At 33.2% G+C, this 18,557-nt stretch overlaps 1 protein-coding gene across 2 annotated transcripts in view; it reads left to right on the top strand.

The window, feature by feature from the left end:
- LOC127984575 (sodium/potassium/calcium exchanger 4-like) overlaps positions 1-18,557 on the top strand; it is a 38,688-nt gene extending 20,131 nt beyond the window's left edge. The window contains exons 3-17 of one of the 2 annotated variants that reach the window (XM_052587279.1): positions 222-298; positions 2,622-2,696; positions 2,837-2,921; positions 2,991-3,094; positions 4,126-4,200; positions 4,360-4,385; positions 4,467-4,520; positions 4,885-5,033; positions 6,342-6,511; positions 7,895-8,036; positions 9,210-9,376; positions 9,455-9,569; positions 11,977-12,089; positions 12,250-12,315; positions 14,020-18,557. In XM_052587279.1, the coding sequence (XP_052443239.1) occupies positions 222-298; positions 2,622-2,696; positions 2,837-2,921; positions 2,991-3,094; positions 4,126-4,200; positions 4,360-4,385; positions 4,467-4,520; positions 4,885-5,033; positions 6,342-6,511; positions 7,895-8,036; positions 9,210-9,376; positions 9,455-9,569; positions 11,977-12,089; positions 12,250-12,315; positions 14,020-14,169 (1,568 nt within the window). In that variant the 3' untranslated portion in view covers positions 14,170-18,557. Of the gene's footprint in view, positions 1-221; positions 299-2,621; positions 2,697-2,836; positions 2,922-2,990; positions 3,095-4,125; positions 4,201-4,359; positions 4,386-4,466; positions 4,521-4,884; positions 5,034-6,341; positions 6,512-7,894; positions 8,037-9,209; positions 9,377-9,454; positions 9,570-11,976; positions 12,090-12,249; positions 12,430-14,019 lie in introns of both variants that reach the window. The other variant, XM_052587280.1, reaches the window with a different exon arrangement.

The following is an 18,557-nucleotide window of genomic DNA, read 5'->3' as shown; positions in this document are numbered from 1 at the left end:
CTCATTTTAAGAAAAAAAAAAAATTCATTTTAATAACTTTTCCCAAAAAACAAGACTTAATATCCTTAGTCATTTTGCTTAAATATATCTTGATTTAAACGTTTAGATATTTTAATTGAAAACAAGACCATTCTTTTGCAATTTTTAATTCGAAAAATTGATGTGCAAAATGCGAAGTGCAAAATGCATGACTGTAAATGTGTGTTTGTGTTTTTTTACAGCCATCCATGAATTTCCAAATGATATTTTCACCAACGCTGAGCGGAAGAGCGGTGGTGTGCTGCTGCATATAATAGCGGTAAGAAAGTCCATTTATCTCTGTCTCTTTCCTCAGATTAGCAAAGTACATTGCATCACTGGAAGTTTGAGGGAAATTTGATCTGGGTTAGTTTTGCACAGAAGTTTGGTAAATGTATAAAGGAGAGAATTTGGTGAAAGTAATGATGCACGTGCACTGCTGCTGCCCGCGTGATTTGATCTCTTTGCTGTTTTCAGTGTGGGTTAATCCACTGCTAATATGACCAGATCTAACTCCATCAGCCATGAGCAGCACAATTAAGATCTGCCTGTGGTTATGTAACACCGCTGCTCTAATGTTTGCATCACACATGGCTCAGGTCTGAATTATGCATTCACACAAACAATCACAACGTACTGTGAGTGGGATTTCTGTGCTTTGGTACCCCCTGTGACTGGAAATGATCACGCAAATATAAAAAAATGCTTACACAAAACCAGTAAATCACCCCTAAAGCATGTTAGTAATTTTTATTGTTTATATGTTATTTGCCATAGACACTGGTTATTTTGGGGGTATTTTGCTTCCTTAACATGCCTTCATTCAGACTAGTGGAAAGAAAATATCCAAAATACACATTAAAGTGTATTTTATTATTTGCATATGTAGACTTTTAAAGACTGTTTTCTCAAAATTAGCCCGAAATCAAAAAAAAGAATAATTATCCATAATCTGAAGGTTTTTTTTTTCATCTCATAGGGATTTGTTTGCATATTATTCTTCTGATTTATGTAATGTTTTATGCCTAATCATAATGTGAAACATACATACATAGATATAGGTACAGCAAACTTGTCTTAAATGTCTATTATAAGTAAAACCAGTCTATTTAATTACAAGGATGGAAAATCTACGGAGGTTTTAGGTGCAAATCACCTTTGTAAGTAAACAAACGTGTCTGGTGTTATGATGCCATCGTCACACTCATTGCTGAAGGTCATCGTAGTGTCTTCTTAATTGCTTTGGATTCAAATTGTGGATGAGCAGGAGTTTGTATTGGGTTGGCAGATGATTAAGCTAGATGAGGTGAATGCAGATGTGAATCCAGAGGTTTGAATGAGTCAGGCCTGGAGAGCAAGGACACACTGTGCATGAAGAAGAGAAGAGACGGCGTTCTGGAGCGGACAGCGGTGATAAACAGCAGCGAACGCAGCCAGCCGGCTTCTGGAAGCTTTCATTTCACAATCGCTTCTCCTCAAAGTGTATATTTTAGGAGACAGGAATAGAGACACACAGGGTCAATAGTTGAAAGATAGTAAGTCAGAAACAGATGCATTGCAGGCTTTCAGTCCTGTTGCACATCATTACAGTTTTGTGGTGGAAGCAAACAGCAGTACTGAATGGGGCAACAGAGTTTCTTTTAAATACGCTTTTTTTTTTTACCATACAGCAGGACTTTTTATCTTTTACTCAAAAAAAAAAAAAAAAAAAAAACTTAAAAAATGACATTACTTGAAATAAAATAAACATAGCTAAAATGTAAAAAATAAAGTAAACTGAACTAAACTAAACTTACTTTATTTCACATAATTTCCATTGCAACATTTCAAATTTGAAATAAAAAACCTAAAACTGTTTATAACTGAAACGAACAAATTTAACAAATACAAAAATATTAATAAAACTTTAAAATGAAAAACAAACCAAATATAAAACTGAAATCTAATTTAAATAACTATAATAGCTATACATATATAATACCTGCTATACAGATCAAAGTTATCTTAGTATTTCTAAACACTTTAATGAAAGTTGTTCAGTCCGTAGACTATTTAATAATATTTTAATAATATAATTAGCTTTTATTTTTATATTTTCAGTTTTAATTTTAGTTTTAATTTGAGCAATTTCATCCGTTTCTATTTATCTTAATTTTGTACGTAAGTATTTTAGTTCTTAAACTTGATTCAGTTACGCAGTTACAAAGGCATAATTTCTAAATCTTTGTTTTAACATTATGCTAAAATGTTTCATTTAACCTTTTGTCTTTTATGTTTTTTCTTTTTTTTTTAAGATTTAAGGTTTTTAAGATTTATTTTCTGATATTTCCATGTACTTTTATGTTTTCAGCTTAAATTCAATTAGTAATTGGTTTTAGTTAACAACAGCAACAACACTGATAAACATTGTTAGTCAGCTCTAACTTGCTATGCCATATGCAAACTTTTTCACACTTCTGAGATTTTTACTTGGTTTTGTTTTCATAGGAGCAACATTTAAGAAGCAGGAGACTTTAATAAAAGTTGTGGTGTACCTCATTGGTACTTAGGAGAAATAAGTGAGTTTGGATCAGGTTTCTACAGTCTTCTGTGTCTTCTTACAGGCTCTCTACATGTTCCTGGCTCTGGCGATCGTGTGTGATGACTACTTCGTGACGTCTCTTGAGAAAATCTGTGAGGTAGGATTGAGTAACACTGCTGTACAAATACTGCGCTGTTCTTCCTCTGAACCACTTTGAGGCTTTCAGAAGCTCATAAAACATAGTGCTCCAGATTTGGGTGTTGTATGTGAATCGTCTGCTGTTGTTGTGTTGTTCAGAAGCTGAATCTGAGCGAGGATGTGGCCGGAGCCACGTTCATGGCGGCGGGGAGCTCAGCGCCCGAACTCTTCGCCTCTGTTATAGGTAAAGTTACACAACCGTTGTTCCCGGCTCTTCTCGTGCAGCACTTTTACTCATTGTGTCTGTTTCCAGGTGTCTTCATCACTCACGGTGATGTTGGAGTTGGGACAATCGTCGGCTCTGCTGTCTTTAATATCCTCTGCATCATCGGCGTTTGTGGGATCTTTGCTGGACAGGTTTGTTTTGTGCATCTTCTCCAACAGAAGCCTTAGTTCACCTAAATTTGAGTCTCCTCAATCTCAGATGTAGGTGGATTTTCTTTCTTCAGTAGAACAGTAAAGAAGATTTTGAGCTGAAACCGTGGTCCTTGGTGATGCTTAAAATGCAAGTCAATGGCTACCATCACTTCGAGAGTCAAAAAAGCACATCAAGCTAAAGAAAATGAAATACTGAGGTCTTATAAAGCGAAATGTTTGGTTTACATGTGAAACATTATCACTTGTAATCCAGAGCCTCTAATAGTTTACAGCGATGTCCGGTTCACAAATGAATCTTTCTTTTGAACCGATTCTCTTTGGTGAACTGTTGGAACAGTTTATTTAATCGGACTGAACCATCTGAAACAGTTTCAGCTCTAAAAGCTCAGATCTACAGTCAATCTGACTATAAACCAGCAAAAATAGCACTTATAATATGTACACTTTATGTCATTGCATGTTTACATAAATCGGTGAATCAGTTCATTGAAACAAACTGTTCAAAAGAATCAGTTCGTGGAAAAGAAGTGAGCATTATTTTGATTGAAAATCATCAATATAAGGTGCATTAAAGAAACCAACCCCAAAACACTGATACAAAGAATCTATAATGAAACACTTTTTTTTCTGAACAACCTGAAAAACACTTCATTCTTGAAAATGAAATGGTTCTCTATTGACATTGATGGTTTCATGAAGACTCTTAAACATCCATGGAATCTTTCCAGTCCACAAAAGGTTCTTTATAGTGGAAATATTACTAAAATTATTGATATAAAATATTTTTTCTCATTAAAATAATTAGAATTTCTTGGGTTTAATTATGTATTTGTTTCATTTATTTTCCTATTTGATGAAAAAAAAAAGGATTTTACACAAAATGCACAAAATCTTTCTTTCGGAGATAACAACTAGAGGCCTCTGCCTGAATTACATGCACATACACTTACTCAGTTTCATGTAAATCATACGTTTATGTATTTAACAGTAGTCTGTGTTGTTGTCTGTAGGTGGTCTTACTGACCCGGTGGGCTGTTTTCCGTGACTCTTTCTTCTACATATTGTCTGTAGTTGCTCTGATTGTGGTGAGTCTCAACTTAATATCTGCTCTGGTATTTCCTATTGACACATTATAGATAGAAACAGAAAGAACTAACTTAAAACCATTTTTTAACTCGTGAAAATACTAAATAAAATATAACAGAACTGATTATCTTTTTGTTTGTCTTGTCTTGTGACATCAGTTCATCTATGATGAAAAGATTGTGTGGTGAGTCTGTTTTCATTCGTTTCCTCTCGTGTCAGATTTTTGTGATTTTCCACATGACGTGTTTGTGATGTTGTGTTTCAGGTGGGAGAGTCTGGTGCTGGTGCTCATGTATGCTGTATATATCCTCATCATGAAGTGAGTTTATTATTTATAATGTCACAAATCATTTCTATTGCAAAGAAATGCTGTTCTTTTGAATTCTCTATCCATCAAATAATCCTGAAAAAATAAATGCATTAGTTTTTTTTCTTCAAAAATATAAAGCAGCACAACTGTTTTCAACATTGATAATAATCAGAACTGTTTCTTGAGTAGAAAATAAGCATATTAGAATGATTTCTGGAGATCAGTGACACTGAAGACTGGAGGAATTCAGCAATAAATGACATTTTACAATATATTCAATTGTATTTATGATCAAACAATTACAGCCTTGGACAGCGGCAGAGATTAAAACTCTCTGGAAGAATATTCTCATTAAATTTTTTGTCTGTATTAGATTTAACGCAAGCATGCAGAAGTTTTTCACGAGACGAGGCGACAAGAACATTGCCAATGGAAACGCAGCGGCCGGCAGTGAACTGGAGGACGGTAAAGACAGTTTAGACTGTAACTGGGACGATCTGTCAGTACCGCTGCTGGGTCCAGGTAAGACTAAACAGACAGGCATATTTCAAAATAACTCATAATCCATAATTACATACCTATGTCACCCTCAGTACAAGTATCCACCTGTCCTCATTTTTTGAACAAATATGGTAGAAAATAATGTCATACAGACAGAGTCACTGCTAGAAATGTAATATGTTAAAAAATCTTTTTCAAGTTTTTAAATATAGTCAGTTATCTCCAAACATCTTTATGTATGTCTACAAAATGAGAAGTGCTATTCATACATACTGTGACTTACTGTGTGATATATTACATTATACTATTATTATTATTAGCTACACGTCACATCTTGCCACTTCACTTTATTATTATTATTAAATTAAGAAGCTCATAGTAAAAAAAAAATACATGCTTTATTAAAAAGCCAAAATTGTAATATATATATTGTTTTTAAATTTGGAAAAATATCTTTGCATAACCTTTTAAGTTATTTAAAAACCATTTAAATTACAATTCAGAAAAACTGTTACTTGAATAATGTTTTCAGTTATTGAATTACAATATTTATAATAAATTACATAAGCAGAAGTTAATAAAAACAATTGTTTTTGCCATATTCTACTGAATAATATATATATATATATTTATTTTTATTTTTATTATTATTATTGGTATTAATCTGATTTTATTGATTAGTTTTTTCAAAGGCTTTATTACCAGTAAGATTTTTATTTTTTAAAATATCACATTATTTTTAATTTGAGGGTTAATCCAGGTTATTATTCAGGGAACATTAAGACAAAGATGGTATTTTGGTTGAGTTTGGTGTATCCTTTTAAAATTAGATTTTTAATTTATATTTCTTGGACACCTTGATCTTCTCGTTTATTGCACTTGCTCTGAACAGCACGACAGGTGTGGAATTTTGTCCAGATTTATTTTGTCTTTTTGAGAGAAACGTCCTCCTGATCCAGTGTTTGAGAAACCGTGTTTTTCAGCTCTTGAGATCTCAGCACTTTTCTTCTTCCTGCTTCTCTCCGTCTGTGATTGAGAGGTAACGTCACTGCCTCATCCATCACTTCAGTCTCTTTTCTCCCTGCTGTCTTTCCACCAGAGTTTGTCTCTTTCCTCATGTCTGTTTCTGGCCTCGATATCTTCACGTTTAACTCTGCCTGCCTGTTTAGTCTTACTAAAGCTTTCTGCTTTTACTGCACACTCTTTCTCTGATGCTTCTCTGAAAATGCAGTAAAAATGGAGCAAATGTGGTTTTAGAATATCAAGAAAGAAACCAGTCCAGATATACTCTGTGTGTATTTCACGGATATTTATTTTGTCTTTCTCAAGTCAAGTCCAGTAAGGTTTACAGTCGAGGTTCGGTGCTCATGGTTGATGAAATCATGAATGCCAGTCCTCCGAATTACCGTTTCCCTGAAGCCGGTCTCCGTGTGATGGTCACAAACCACTTCGGACCCAAGACTCGTCTGCGCATGGCCAGCCGTCTCATTATAACAGAGGTACGGCAGACACACCGTGATACAGCAAAAAAAAATTTTTTAAATGTATAAAAAGGAATAAGAAATATTGGAATGTTCATCACTATTTAATGAGGTCATATGATGCAATTCCAAGTTTTCCTTTCTCTTTGGAGTGTTTCAAGCTGTTAGTGAACAGAAAAGAAGTTGCAAAGACCAAAGTCTCAAATCCAAAGAGATATTCTTTATAAAAGTTAAGACGTCCTCCTAAAACGCCTCGTTTAAACACGCCCCCACATGTCTATGTCACTGTGTGGGGAGATTTGCATAATACCGTCCAAATGTTCACACAAAGAAACAAGGCATAAACTTTTTTTTCTGCTCAGGGAGAGTAGAGAGTAATGAACACTGTGTAGGGACCATGTCAATGGCAACACAGTTGATGGACGGAGATCACTTCTGATGAGCTGGTTATCTGAATCAGGTGTGTTAACAGAGAGACATGCAAAATGTGTAGAGCTGAGGGGACGAAGACTGGTATTGAGAACCACCTGTGTAGAGAAGCGCTTGTTATTTGTCATTTCTCCGATCACAAATGCAGACATAGTTTTAGGTTTACGTGGCGCGATGCAACACATAAAAACACAGTAAAAGTCTTTAGAATTTATAAGTAAGGGGCGTAATATTTCCATCAGACACTTTTTCCAATCACAATGCACTGGATAGCTGGCCAATCAGAGCACACCTCGCTTTTCAAACTGATTAAAACATAAAACAACACGTTTCAGAAGGCAGGGCATAGAGGAACAACAATAATGTACAGTATGTGGAAATGCATGTGTTTTTATAACCTTTCACTGCATAAACACATTTCATTACACCAAATACACCAAATAATTTTATTTTAACAACATCATATGACCTCTTTAAAAAAATATATGCATATATATAGATATGCTGATTTGCTGCTCAAGAAACATTTGTAATTTTATAATCAATATTGAAAACTGCTTAATAGTTTTCTGAAAACAGTTTTACATTTTTTCAGGATTCTTTGACAAATAGCCTTTATTTATTCTTTTTATTAGAAATAGACATTTCTGTAACATTATAATTGTCTCTACTGTCACCTTTGATTGACTAAATGTGTCCTTACTTAATGAGTAAAAATATTAACTTTTGAATGATAGTTCAAGTTCAAATAATTTTTTGGGACTGTTGACTATTATTTTCATCAAAAATCAAAATGAAATTTAATTGTTTATACTGTACATTATAATGTTGTGCTCCCTGAATGGTTTTTAATTTATTGTTGTTGTTTATTTTTCACAAAATCAGTATTCAGTAGTATCAGTATCAGTATTAGTATTAGTATTAGTATCAACCACTGGTGCACTTCTGGAAAAGTGTGTCTCTTGTGTGTAGCGTCAGAGGTTGGTCCAGTCGGCTAATGGTGTGGAGACAGCTGTGGTGGACGGCAAACCAGACATCGAGAATGGAAACGTGCCAGAAGACAAAACCACTGAAGAGAAAGAGAGTGAACTCACCTCACCGTTCAGACTTCCAGGTGAGTAAAGGAGAGTTACTGTTACCTTTCAGAAGATCACCCAAAACATTCAGAAAAGAAACGGATGTGACAGAGATGAAAAAGCATCTCAGAAAGAGCATTTTAAGAAGCAAATATAAGCTTTTTAACCTTTGTGCTGTGCTGAAAATTACCTAATGTGGTGTACATGGTAAAAAAAAAAAGACTAGCGTCAATAAAATTGCTTGTAAATATGTCATTATGCTATATAAACATCAAATCTTACATTCAACCTTTTTGTCAACTTGTTTTCTTTTAATGTGCATGCACAGGTTTAGTATTTTAATTTTTATTTAAATATGGTATTTGGATTTTTAGATCATTTTGGTAATTTGCGTTCAAAAACTGAGATCAGTGAAACTTTTTACCAATCAGTTCCAAGAGCAAATACAAAACCTGTGCTAATTGAAAGAAAACAAACTGATGAAGTTAAATTCAATATGTGGTAATAATATAGCGTAATGACAGATTTACAAGCAATGTTTTTGAAGGCAGGTCCTTTTTGACCTGGAACACCACAAGTGTAACAAAGTACAAAAATATCCAAATTTATGCCTTGTTATTAAAGGGTTAGTTCACCCAACATTTTTTTTATATAACTCCAACTTGATTGGTCTAAAAGAAGGAAAGGATGCCTCAAAGGTGAGTAAAACGCTTTTCTAAATTTCAGTTTTGGGTGAACTAATCCTTTAACATATCTTGAATTCAATCTTTGTCGTTTACTTTTAATTGTGCAAGGTTTTGTGTTTCTTTTTGGTACTAATTGATCGAGGCCTCATTCATTTGAGCTCATGCACCTCAGTTTTCCAGTGAAAAAAGTATAATTTGAGGATAATTATGGTAGATTTTTATTTTTTTTAAACCCAAAAAATGGTAATAATGTAGTATAATAAGAGATTTAGAAAGCAATTTTTGTAGGCGGGTCATTTTTGACCCAGGTCAAAAATAGCTGTGGAAAAATTCCAAAGCGGATACATTTTTCAGGGTTAAGAAGCTTTTATACCTGCTATAGGAAAAAGAAAATCTTATGCGAGTCAAAATGACAGGAACACAGCATGAGGATTAAAGGAACAGTATCTAGTTTGTAAGCAAGAGCAGTAAAATAAGTTTATAGCACTGCAGTGTGGTTTTGAAACAGTACGTTATGTGTTTCAGACGGCTGTGTGAACAGAACTAAATGGCTGATCTCTTGGCCGCTGTTGTTGATCCTGTACTTCACCATCCCAAACTGTGCCAAGTCTCGCTGGGAGAAATACTTCATGCTCTCCTTCATCCTCTCCACCGTCTGGATCGCCGTCTTTTCCTACTTCATGGTGTGGATGGTAGGTGCCAAATGTCTGTCAGTGTCTCTCTCCGGTTAGTCTGTCTTGTTTTTAGTGAAGCTTTACTTTGTCTTGTAGGTGACGATCATCGGATACACGCTCGGCATTCCCGACGTCATCATGGGCATCACGTTTCTGGCGGCGGGCACGAGCGTCCCGGACTGCATTGCCAGCCTGATCGTGGCTCGTCAAGGTAGATCGATCGCACCCTTCTGATCAATAAAACTGGAGCAGGATGAATTTAACATGAAAAACAGACTCTTTTACCTTCATGTATCTGATTAAAGCACTACGGCACACATAATGTGATTTCCTCTTCCTGTGTCACAATCAATCACTTGACCTCAGACATGGACTGCATCTCAATGCTGCCTGCCCTATACAGAATACAAGATAACTTTTTTTTTTTTTTTTTTCAGTTTTAGGATGAGTTTGTAATGGTTCTCTTTTGACTTATCCAGCCATAGAAAAATACTGAGGCTCATATAACATGGAAGTTTAAACTTATGTATCTAAAAGATCAAGTGTGTAATTTCTGGAATGAAATTACATTTTTATAGTCCGTGTTTTTAAGCCAGTGTTTCAGGATTCTCAAACAAAAGGACAAATAATTTTAGAAACTAAACACTTTTTAAATAATAATGATTAATGTTTTTTTGAATAAGAGGCCGCTTACATGACAACGTTTTCGGCCAAAAACTGGAAACTTGATTGTTTGTTTACACGACGATGGCGTTTTGGGAACTGAAAACGCATATTTTTGGAAACAGGTTTCAAAGTGCAAGTTACATTTTTTCGTGTAAACACACAAAGCGGGAATCTTTAAAAATGGTGATGTCATGCACATGGGTAGTACGTGTTAGGTTTTTAGACATGACTTGTTGATTTTAAAGGCAAGCGCAAACAAACATACACAACAATGAATGGCAGAGTGCATGGTACTGTTGTTGCTGCCCAAGAGTTTGCTAACGCTTCTTCAGCAAAGTGTGGATTTACTTCATCAAAATTACAACCAACAGCAGACAAACATAAACTTACAACATAAAATCATCACTTCCCTACACGTAGTGTTTACTAACATGGTGATAGCGCCAACTACTGGCCTGGGATACTTAATATAGCATTTTTGGCTGTTTTCACAGATATATGTAAACGCAAAACTTTTTGAAAACATTGTGGTGTATACATTAAACTTTTTAAAAATGCAAAGGAAAAACTGGTAACGCATTATAATAATTGCACACTATTAATCATTAGTTAAGCATTAGGAAACAGTTAATTCATAATTTATAAAGCATTAATAGACACTAATAAGCTGTTTATAAATACAGATATAAATGCTTTATACTTGATTTAAAAGCATATCTATAATGTATTTAATAATTGTTTTTTCATACTTTATTAATGATCAATTTATCATTTCTCAATGTAGTATAGCATTATTTACACACCGGTTATTAAGGAGTTGTCAGTGGTTCATAAGATCACTTTTGAAATTGTAAGTTAATGATTAATAAACTATTTAAATGTGCATTCATACATCTTATTATTCAGACATATAGTAATAGTTACTTAGAGTGTTAATAAATGGTTTATTAACATGTATTTCTACTGTAATCCAGGCTTAATTCAGGTAGTTATAAAACATATGTAGTTGTTAGTTAACTATTTTTGTGAGCTCATCTCAAGTGGGGACTATTTATGCATTGTCCTCACTTTAGATGAGCTCACATAAATAGTTAACTGACCACTACTAAATGCTTTATAACTACCTGAATTTACTACATTTACTTACAATTACTTTTTTATTATATGAATCACTGGCAACTCCTAAATAACTGGTTTGTAAATAATGCTATACTTCATTGAGAAATTATAAATTGATCATGAATGAAGTATGACAATACAATTATTAAATGCATTATAGTTATGCTTTTAAGTCAGGAATAGAGCATTTATATCTGTGTTTATAAACTACTTATTAATGTCTATTAATGATTTATAAATTATGAATTATCTGTTTACTAATGCTTAATTAATGATTAATAGTGTGCAGTTGTTATAAAGTGTTGCCGAAAAACTTTTCAGTTTTTGACTACATCATTGCTGTGTAAACGTAGCCTAAATCTTATCTTGTTTTATGAAGTAACGCTTTATGGAAACACTTCTTGTGGCTGCTTTTCTGCTTTCTTTTGTAGTTTTGCGCTTATATTGAAAAAGGCTTAGCAATTGACAAAGCATGTCATTTCTGGCACCAAATGCCATTTTTATACTTAAATGCAGTAAAATATATATATATATATATTGAAATTATATTTTAGTAAAATGCACTTTTTGCGGCTACTTTTAATTTATAGTCTTGCATTGCTATTGTTTTTTTTTTTCACCACTTCTTTTTGCTTTAATTTCACCACCAATAAATGTATTTAATAAGTTATTTTTTTCCCATTTAGTTTAGTCATTTTCCATTGCTACTTTTGGTTATCTCATGACAAGTCACATCACACTTCTTTTGCATTGCTTTAGGAGAAATGGCCTCTGAATCTGCATGATGAGTGAGCATTGCTAGTTCAGTGTGAAAGCGGGTCTCATTTCTGCAGGTCTGGGAGACATGGCCGTGTCCAACACCATCGGCAGTAACGTATTTGACATTCTGGTGGGGCTCGGCGTTCCCTGGGCGCTGCAGACCATGGCAGTCAGTTATGGATCAGTTGTAAGCACATCCAGCAGCTCTTTCTGCTTGAACTCCTCTCAAACCAGCAGCTTCTGTTGAACACATGAGCACTGAAACACCAGATCTGTTTTCATTGTAATGGTGTAATGGCACTGTGGCATTGTGGGAGATGATGATGCTGTTTCCTCCCTCCATCCAGGTGATGATAAACAGTCGGGGACTGGTTTACTCCGTGGTTTTGCTGCTGGGATCTGTCGCGCTCACCGTGAGTAAATCAGCAGGTTCTCCTGAGACAATTCGTGACTCAATCTGGATCAGACGCAAGCTGTAGACTTTTTCTGTGACTTCTGCTGAAAAGTTATTAACTTTCGAAAGACAGGTGTGTTGATTTGGAGGAAACCTGGATGCACAGATATGGTGTGGGTCTGTTCATAGTTAAATAATCTCCCTCTGGTATCACAGTTTTGATCATTAAAATAAATAATTATCCTTAAATAGAATAAATAAATCAAAGAATAATAATACAAAAATCGGTTATATATTATTAATGTTAGAAAATAACAAGTAATTTCTAATGTTACTGTTTTTAATTTATGCGCTGAATGTATTTTAAAGAATCAAACTGTCAATTATTTTAAATAAATGATAAAATAATAAAACATAAGTTAATACAAATTGATCCATTTAAAGTAATACTGAGTTTATTATCACCTGATAATATAATGACAATTATTATAAAAATACTTATCCTTAACTAGAATAAATAAATCAAAGAATAATAATACAAAAATCGGTTATACATTATTAATGTTAGAAAATAACAAGTAATTTCTAATGTTACTGTTTTTAATTTATGCGCTGAATGTATTTTAAAGAATCAAACTCTCAATTATTTTAAATAAACAAATAATAAAACATCAGTTAATACAAATTCATCAATTTAAAGTAATATTGAGTTTATTAATCACCTGATAATATAATGAAAATTATTATAAATATAATACATTAATTACAAAGCGATTGGCAAATGCTAAAAATGAATATTGCATTTTTTGTCTGAATATTTTTTTAAATTGTAAAATTAAATCGTAAAATTGTTGATTCTTTTAAATCAAATACTAAAAAATAAAAAAAAATAAAAAATAAACTGAAAACTGTTATACAATTGAAATTTTTATATTCAGCTTAACACTATGATATACAGATGACAATAGTTTAAAATAGAAAGTTATTTTTCTAATGTTAGGAAGTAATTGACGATCGCTTACATTGAATATAAAATGTTTAGTTGCTGAATATTTTATTAGTCCAAAAAAAAGCATCAGTTTAGAAGAAAATGAACAAATTAAATTATTGTTGTTAAGTGACTAAACTGAATATTGCATTTTTTTTCCTTTGTATTTGATGAAAATGTTTTCATTATTAAATTATAGATTATTTTAAATAAATTAAACAATCGAATCATAAATATTATATGAAACTGTTGAATGGGAAATGTGAATGAAATGAAAGTTATCATTATATAAACAGTTATTTGTAACCTTTTTATGAAGTGAAAATTGCTTAAACTGAACATTATAGTTTTTTAGGTTAGAAATCGCAAACTTTTGTGTATTTTACTCTCCAGTCAAATCAGAACTGATAGCTGTCACATGCATGTCTATAGCTTTTCAGTCTGTTGCATTAATCGATGTTTCCTCGTTAGTTAACTCATCCGTTCCTTTGCTTGCTTTGTAATCCTTCAGTTCTCCCTCAGGATCTGTTGGTTCTCCTGTGTGTCACTTCTGTGTTTATTTCAATATTCCAAAACATTGTTATTAATCTTTCTCCGAGTTGTGTTCCTCATCTTCGTGTGTTTCTATACCACGCAACCGAGGCAACAGCCCAGTTCAGTTATTCATTTAACTGCACAAACATAAGCAATATGTAAGTGATTAAAGCTTCATTCCTGTTTTTTTTGTCACTGCAGATTCTCGGGATTCATCTGAACGGGTGGAAGCTGGACTTCAAGCTGGGCGTCTATGTGCTGGTGCTGTACGCCATCTTCCTCTGCTTCTCTATCATGATCGAATACAACGTCTTCACCTTCGTCAACCTGCCCATGTGTCAGGAAGACTAGACTCCATATCCCAGAATGCACTGTTCTGATGTCACGAGCTCCGGAACCATCATCACCTCAGACTGGACGAATGCTAGTCTTCATTAGCACCAACACTTTATTCAAGCTTTTGTTCGACTCATCTCACTGTGGACAGAGAAATAGATTCGATCTTCTACTTCAGCTAATTTTCCTGATTCTGACCCCAGAAAGAGGAGGAACTTCTCCTTGGAAGCTCTTCTCTTCTAGTTGAGATCTTTAATGTACCAGAATGCATGGCAAACACGGAGCGTGTGGACGCCTGGATAAGCATTCATCCTTTCTACATGTCTACACGGATGTGTTTCTTTTTCTTGTCTAACCACTGAATCTCTTCATGAAGAATTTATCGCTCACACAACTGTGAATTATTTTGCAGCATATCACTTTTTTGGTGAGTTATAAATAAGCAAAATATTTAGAAATGCAAGACAAACTAACATTATCTGCTAGTACTGTGTCCTAGAATCAGGTGCGATCTGCCATGCAAATCAGTGCAATCTCATTGGTCTAAAAATCTGCATATTAATCAGCAACAGTGGCAGCTGGCTGTGATTGGTGCAGCGTTGTCTTTCATTGCAGATGGACTTCTTGTCATCTGAAGCATGTCATGCCTGACTAGGATATTTTCATAATCAGTATTTTTGATCTTGTTTTACATTTTTTTTTGTAGAAATATCTAAACATCCTTAAAACAGGATAAATTTGCTTGAAAATATTGAGACATTGAGTTTGCGAGGAATACAGTATATATATTCAAATAAATTAGTTTTAATTAGTTTCTTGCAAATGGTTTTAAGCATAAACCTGAATAATTCGTTTTAGATTTATGTAAACAAGAAATAAGAATAATATTTGGAAATGCAAGAGAAATAAAAGTATTTCTTGTCAAAAATTGTAGGAAAAAAATTCAAATACAAATTCAAATTCTTTAAACCTGACCTAATTTAGTTAGATTTATACTGAAAAAGGGAAGAAAAATATTTCTAAACACAAGAGCAATTAAAGAATTGCATGTCATTCCTTGCTAAAAGTAAAAAATATTTTACATTTTAGAAAAACAGACATAAATACTGATAATGAATCATTTTGTTTTGCATATAAATTGTAGAATCGGTGTATTTTTAATCACAAAAAGCAATGTTCCTGTTTCATGGTTTTAGGAGGTTTTGCTGTAGCCTCTTTGAGGGCTCTGTGAATATAAACTTGCCTATAAAGACATTTAATAATCATATTTATTTCTAGATGAGCATCTGTGCTGTGGTTTCTGGTGGTTTTGGTCTGGTCTTATGCTCTTGAGGGGCATTTCATTGTGAAATGTAGAAATTAGCACTTTAAAGCAAGTGAGTGAGCTATTGGGAGTTAATTAGAAGCGCTTTCCTCTGTCAGACGTGTGTGTTATGTGTATTTGTGTTTGTATTTGAGCATATCAGGGGAAGATCTTCGGACAGACCATCATCTGAACAATCCACGCACTGCAAAAAAAAAAAAAAAAAAAAAAAATCAGGTTCTTCCTCTGTATTTTTGACTATTTTTCCAGTACAAATTAAAAAAAAACTCTTAAATCAAGATACATTTACCTGAAAAGCAAAATTACAAGATATGAAATCTTGTTTTAAAAAAAAAAGACAAAACTACATTTCGAATTAACTATATATATATATATATATATATATATATATATATATATATATATATATATATATATATATATAAAGACTTGAGAAGCTGAATGATGGCTTTTCTGAAACAACTGATAAAACTTAATTGAGTCTAAGCTTAAAACAAGAAAAAATCTTTTCCTGCTCAGCAAAATAAACTTATTTAAAAGAGAAAACATTTTTTTTAGCTTAAACTCACTCGCTTTTGATGATTTTTTAACAAAACAAAATAAAGTGAGTTTTTGCTTAAAACAAGAAAACATATGTAAAAATAAATAAAATAATTACATGTTCAGAAAACATGATTTGAGATGCAAAGTGACTTAATGTAGGCCTTTTAAGTCTTGTTTTCTATGAATAAAAAAATAATAATTTTTAGAGTCAGAAATCTTATTTTCTGACCCCATTGGCAGATTTTACCTATAGTTTTAATATTAGTTTATTAAAATATTAGGTCTTGATTTATTTTCAAAATTAAGTACGTTTAAGCTTAAAACTTAAGTGTCTGCAAGTCAGAAAAATTAACTTAAGGGAAAACATTTATCTTTTTTTTGCCATGTATTTTTTTCTTGTTTTAAGGAAAAACTCAAATGTTTATGAACCAAGACTTAATATAAAGTCATTTTGCTTCTCAAATAAATGCTTTGTGATTGATTTAAGAATCTATCTGTACTAAAAAATGAGTCAAAAACACAGTGTGCAGTGTGAACACAGCCACCATCAGCACACGCCTGCGACTGCAGTGCATTGTGGGACATTCCACTGAGGTGATCTTCGGACACGGCAGCTACAGAACCAAACCTCCTCGGAGATGTTTTCCCATCATGTGAATCCAAACGAAATACGCAGCTGTTTTTGTGTCGGGAGAACTGGGTTTATGCAATATAAGCACTGCAAACATCATTTTTTCTGAATGTTGGAAGTGAAATAGCAATAGGATGTGGACTCGTAGTGGACACTATGCAGGGAGGATGTGACTGTGCTCTCCAGGGCATTAGCGTCCTCCTCAAACACAGACTAACGAGCCGCCTTGAACTTCTGAGAGGAAGACGAGCTTCAGTGTTTGGTTTGAGCACATCTGGTGGATCCTCCAAACTCAACTTCATCCAGAGACACTTACCATTGTTTCTCTTGACTTTTTGCACAGACACTTCATGTTTATGCATTTCTGACTGATACTGCAACATTTAAAGAACAAAACCAGGCATAGATGAATATTCTCTAGTGCCATTTTGTAATAAAAAATGGGGTTAAATCTCACAAAAACATGTCCATGGTACATTTCACCCCAAATCACAGGCTAATGTTGTATTTTGCGTATGAAGTCTGTTTTTGTGACACTGATTCACTGATTTAAAGAGAATTAAACACATTTCCCCTTCAAACTCTCATTGTTTCAATCCCCCCCCCCTCCCACCACTCTCCATTTTTTATTATTTTATAATGATAATGTATTGAAGCCAGTCTCCACCCAAGAATATCTGTGACTTTTAAGTATAATTGTGACTTTTATCTCACAATTCTGACCTTTCCCCCAGAATTCTAAATTTGAATCTCAAAATTCTGACCTTTTTTCTCAGAATTCTTATTTAACATTTTGCAGTTCTGTTTATTTATTTATTTATTTTTGTCAAAGGGTAAAATAAAAAAAATACTAATTAAGACTTTTTGCCCTCTGAATCCTGAGGGTGGGGGGGGGGGGGGGGTTATATACAAAAGTAAAAAAGAAATTGCAGCTCTTTATCTCACAATTTTCAATTTTTTTATCTTCACAATTTTTTTCTTTATGAAGAACTGCATGAAAAATGTCTGAATTGTAAAATATATTGTCAATAAACAAATAAATAACTATATATATATATTGCTTTACATAATATGAATTCACGGGAAATGTGTATAATTGTCATGAAAATAATGTCGCCATGCAAAAACTCTTGGTTCTTAATAACAGACTTCATTTTCTTTATGCAAAGTATAATATCTTAATTTAATTTATTTAATTTTGGGGTGAATTTTAACCTGGACATTTTCTAGACAGGTTATGAAGGATTTCCCCTATAATGCAGACTTTTACAGCTGTTGGAAGTCATTTGTTCTTTCGATCATTTGTACGTACATGCTTTGATCATGTCTGATTTACCATCAGTTGAACTGCTGGGCTCTTCATATCAGACTTGATTTGAGATTTTGTTGTATATTAACACACACACACACACACACACACACCAACACAATGATCATATATCTTTTTATGAATCACTTTTTTAACAATTCAAATTCAGACGGCATAATTGTTGTACTTACATATTGTGGATTGTATGGGAACTTACAAATTAAGTGCACACACACACATTAGATACGTGTATGAACTGCGACCCCATGCACTGTGACCTCAATGTGATGTGCGATTCATGTCAATGATTATAATAATAAATGTATGATGATCAAAATATAAATGTCTATATTTCATGTAAAGTTAGGTACTATAAACCACTACTGAATACATCTGTAACACGTAAATGAATGTATTGTCATGCTTTAATGGACATATCCAACCAATGCATTTTACTGTAAAGCAATAACATGAGAAAAAAAAAAGATATATAAATAGATATATGAAAAGAATGATTCCTGTACATTTTTCATATGAAACTTTGAGAAAGGAATGTTTAAAATATGTCACAAATTAAATGATGCCATTTAAACCTG

This window comes from Carassius gibelio, chromosome B20, assembly GCF_023724105.1.
Source record: "Carassius gibelio isolate Cgi1373 ecotype wild population from Czech Republic chromosome B20, carGib1.2-hapl.c, whole genome shotgun sequence".
NCBI classification, from domain to species: domain Eukaryota; kingdom Metazoa; phylum Chordata; class Actinopteri; order Cypriniformes; family Cyprinidae; genus Carassius; species Carassius gibelio.
This window is presented reverse-complemented; position numbering and strand designations above follow the sequence as displayed.